At 41.9% G+C, this 4,850-nt stretch overlaps 1 protein-coding gene across 1 annotated transcript in view; it reads right to left on the bottom strand.

The window, feature by feature from the left end:
- Positions 1-4,850, bottom strand: part of UTP4 (UTP4 small subunit processome component) — a 47,080-nt gene that overhangs the window by 12,463 nt on the left and 29,767 nt on the right. Inside the window, exons 9-11 of the mRNA XM_017539224.2 lie at positions 3,458-3,554; positions 2,677-2,741; positions 1,171-1,293 (exon numbers count right to left, since the gene is read on the bottom strand). Of these exons, the coding sequence (XP_017394713.1) occupies positions 1,171-1,293; positions 2,677-2,741; positions 3,458-3,554 (285 nt within the window). The remainder of the gene's footprint in view (positions 1-1,170; positions 1,294-2,676; positions 2,742-3,457; positions 3,555-4,850) is intronic.

Genomic DNA, 4,850 nt, shown 5'->3' with positions numbered 1-4,850 from the left:
TGAGACCAGGTTACTCTGTTGCCCAGGCTGGAATACAGCGGCATGATCACAGTACACAGCAGCCTCAACATCCCAGGCTGAAGCAATCCTCCCACCTCAGCCTTCCAAATAGGTGGGACTACCTATGCATGACCTCACGCTAAGCTAATATTTTTTAATTTTTTGTAGAGATGGGATCTCTTCCTGTGTTTCCCAGGCTGATCTCAAACTCAAGCAGTTCTCCCACGTCAGCCTCCCAAAGGGTTGGGATTGCAGTGGCCGGCCTTAGTCTCCTCTTCTTGTAAGAGCACTAGTTGTATTGGATTAGGGCCCATCCACGTGACCACATTTCATCTTAACTACCTCTTTAAATGTCCTGCCTCCAAATACAGCCACACATTGATATACTGGTGGTTAGGACTTCAACATTGGAAATTTGGAGGCATGCAACTCAGCCCATAATACTATATTTTAGGCATCTTTCAAATTTGACTTTCCATCTTCATCCCTAATTGCCACCCTTTTAGTTTAGGACTATGCCATTTCTCACAATTATAATATTCTCACCATCATGACTATTATGCTTTATAAATAATATTGTTCTGATTATAAAATAATTACATGAGCTCTGTAGAAAACACAAAAAACCCACAAAACATAAAATCTCGGTAATCTTAACCAAACATAATTGGAATTGATCATTGGCACATATCCTTATCTTTTTTCAATGTATATATTTTTAAAAAATTGGGACAGGGCACGGAGGCTCATGCCTGTAATCCCAGCACTTTGGGAGGCTGAGACAGGCAGAGCACTTGAAGTTAGGAGTTTGAGACCAGTCTGACCAACATGGTGAAACCCAGTCTCTACTAAAAATGCAAAAGTTAGCTGGGGGTGATGGTGGGCACCTGTAATGCCAGCTACTTGGGAGGCTGAGGCAGGAGAATCGCTTGAACCCAGGAGGTGGAGGTTGCGGTGAGCCGAGATCGCACCACTGCACTCCAGCCTGGGTAACAAGAGCGAAACTCTGCCTCAAAAAAAACCCAAAAAACAAAACATCATTTTGTAATAGCCCTCTCCAAATAACTTTTAACTGAGGAAGGATTCACATTCAGTTATTTTCACTTCATACAAAAATAACACATTTAGGAAGTCTCCTCTTATGTGACCAGACACTGGGCTATCACTTACCCTTTTGAGGTTTATGTTGTCATGTTCATAATTCAGTCGATAGAGAAAAAACCGAGAAGCTGTAGAATAGGCTATCCAACTTCCACATGGGGAGATACAGCTGCAGATAATGTTCTCAGGACCCTGGCAATATCAGGAATCAAGATGAATGTGCAATTAAACTTCACATAACAAGGTGCACTGGGACACAACACCTCAAGCTCTTGCCACTCTGGACATGTCCACAGATAACCTACACATGATCTTGATCCTCATGTGGTCTGTGTTACTATGATTATTTCAGAGGCAGAGCACCTAAAAGGTGTGGCTCTGATTTCCAAATGCAAGAATAAAGGTCTATTCGTATCTTTGCCCTTTGAATACTTCACAGATGGCCTCATACTAAACCCCAACTTTAGAAACCTGAGCAGGGAGGAATTTACTGAAGGAAAGCTTGGGAGGATAGGTGGTTTGGAGTACTTATTTTCTGTTTTGTCTATGACATTCTTCTTTAAAGACTTCTAAGAAATAGTAAATGAAAAACATTTGGAAGCCAGGTACGGTGGGTTGTGCCTGTAATCCCAGCACTCTGGGGAGGCTGAGGTGGAGGATTACTTGAGCCCAGGAGTTCAAGACCTGTCTGAACAAACATGGTGAAACCCTGTCTCTACAAAAACTACAAAAAATTAGCTGGGCATGGTGTTGCACGTCTTTAGTCCCATAAGGTGGGAGGATAGCCTGAGCCCAGGAGGTTGAGGCTGCAGTGTGCCGTGATGGAACCACTGCTATCCAGCCTGGATAACACGATGAGACCCTGTCTCAAAAAAGTAAGCAAACAAAAAAAAAAAATAAACCAAACAACAAACAAAAAAGAATCTGAAGAATAAAGTTGAATGTAACATTCATGTAATTTTTTAAAACTCACAAAACAAAATGATTTTTTTTCCCCATTGTATAACCTTTTGTATTATTTGAATTTTTTAAAAATATGCACATGATTGGGCAAGGTGGCTCACACCTGTAATCCTAGCACTTTGGGAGGCTGAGGTGGGCAGATCACCTGAGGTTGGGAGTTCGAGACCAGCCTGACCAATATGGAGAAACCCTGTCTCTACTGAAAATACAAAAATTAGCCGGGCATGGTGGCGCATGCCTGTAATCCTAGCTATTCGGGAGGCTGGGGCAGGAGAATCACTTGAACCTGGGAGGTGTAGGTTGAAGTGAGCTGAGATCATGCCATTGCACTCCAGCCTGGGCAACAAGAGTGAAACTCCGTCAAAAACAAAAGCAAAAACAAAAACATTATTTTCATAATAATATCAAAAGGAGAGAAACCTATTTCCTGTATACATTCATTTAATACATCCTCAATGTCTAATTATAATCACAGGAAACCCAGTCCTGGTGACACAGTCTTTCATTCAAATAGTTTTAGAATTTATACAATTTATGATATGAACTAACTAACCTCAAAATTCAGAATGGGAGAAACATTCTAGATTTCAGAGCCCAAACAAGCTCCCTTACCTTTGTCTTGAGATACAGTAAATGATCTGCATTTTTAGAGAGTGGAAGAGTATCCCCATTCTTGCCTGAAACAAGAAACTTCCCTGAGATTTTTCTTAGGAAAAAAGAGTATTGTACATTTTTTCTTCTAAAAAGTCACTCCTTGGAAGAATGGAGTCTCTAGCAGTGGAAATTCAGAAAAATGTAAGCTTACTAAGCTCACAATTTATGAGAGTATATGAAGAGGAAAACAATGAGTACTTCCTTTGCTTCTATCCTCTGACACATCACTAACTCCCTGAAGCTCTATTCCATAGCCAGGCATGCAGGTGGAGTATGTGTGGCCTCAATTTTAATCCACTGCAAATGAGACGACTAATATTTCCTTAATAGGTCACAGAAAAAAGCCACTAGGCTGTCACTCTGATAAGATTCGTGTGACCTTCTTTTTCATACAGGATCATTACTACCCATCATTAAATCTTGTTATTTTTCAACAGCCTGTTTTCTTCTCAGTCAAGCGAGGGCAAATAACGATTCTCCGATTCTCACCTTGACTACACCCTGCAGCACACCACCAAGAGCCATAAACTTTTAAGAGATGATCCAATATCCTGCTAGAGATTCTAATACTCTAAAATTAGAGTATTATTTGCTTTATCTAATGGGTGGGAAAACCATTAGTTAAAATGGACACAAAAATCTACTTCAGCTTTTCTATAAGCAGAATCCCAACTGCAATTCTGATTTCTGGCTTCTCTCTACAGTTTTCTTATTGAAAAAAAACTTGCTCCCATTTTACCTGTTGCAACTGTGGATCCCAGTCTCCAAAGTTCCAAGTGATGAGCAAACTGGAAGAGGAGAAGGTGCCTCTTTCTAGAACAGGAAATGAGACGTCGCTATATCCAAGAATCAAAAAGTTAAAAAATAAGTCAGGATCATCTACTGCCTCAGTACCAGATACAGCAGCACCACATGATAAGTCAGGATCATCTACTGCCTCAGTACCAGATACAGCAGCACCACATGTTTTACTGCTGAAATCCACTTCCTTGACAAACATTTCCTAAGTACTCCCATATGCCTGGCACTGTCCCGGGATCTATGAATGCAATGAAGAATTAAAACATAGCTACTGCTCTTAACATGATTCTAAAGGGGTGACACAGAACTACATCAGCCATCATACTTCAGGGTGCCAAGAATTTTTAACATGGCTAAACACAGTATGTACTGAAAAATAAGGAGAGAGAACATCTAACCAAGCCGAGTGGTGGTAAATACAGAAGCCCAGATGAGGTTCACTGGGAAAGACCAGTCAGGAGAAGGAGGCAGGGCAGAATGTTCTGAGGAGATTGATGGCATGTGACATAGCTCAACGGTAAAAAGAGTATTCAAGGGAACAAAAACACTTTGAGAATGGCTAGCCTGGGTAAGGGTGTTACAAGTGTGAGGAGAGGTGAGACAGGAAGCTGAAGGGCCAGGCCCGGAGGGAGACAGGTTCTATAAGCCACACTAAGGAACTTGTCTTCACACTGAAGCCAACAGGGATAACAGGAGGCTTTGAAGCATGGAGTGATGAACAAAGTTGCTTTAAAACAGATCAATGGGCCTGGAGCAATGGCTCATGCCTGTAATCCCAGCACTTGGAAGGCCGAGGTGGGAGGATTGCTTGAGACCAGGAGTTTGAGACGAGTTTGAGACCAGCCTGGACAAGATAGTGAGATATTATCTCTATTAAAAAAAATTTAAAAAAAAAAAAAAAAAAATTAGCTGGGAGGCTGAGGCAGGAGAAATGCTTGAACCTGGGAGGCAGAGCTTGCAGTGAGCTGAGATCACACCACTACACTCCAGCCTGGGCAACAAGAGCGAAAACGCCATCTCAAAACAAAAACAAAAAAACAGCTAGCTGAGTGTGGTGGTGCACACCTGTGGTTCCAGTGACTCAGGAAGCTGAGATGAGAGGACTATTTAAGCTCAGGAAGCAGAGGTTACAGTGAGGCAGGATCATGCCACTGCAATCCAGTCTGGGTGACAGAGCAAGGCCTTGTCTCAAAAACAAAAACAAAAGAAATAAAATAGGATCAGTGAATAGGCTAGAATGACCCAAATGGAAATAAAAGGACATGATTAAGAAGCTACTGTAAGGGCGGGGCGCGGTGGCTCAAGCCTGTAATACCAGCACTTTGGGAGGC

The sequence above is a fragment of the Cebus imitator genome, unplaced genomic scaffold, assembly GCF_001604975.1.
Source record: "Cebus imitator isolate Cc_AM_T3 unplaced genomic scaffold, Cebus_imitator-1.0 Scaffold118, whole genome shotgun sequence".
Taxonomy (NCBI): Eukaryota; Metazoa; Chordata; class Mammalia; order Primates; family Cebidae; genus Cebus; species Cebus imitator.
This window is presented reverse-complemented; position numbering and strand designations above follow the sequence as displayed.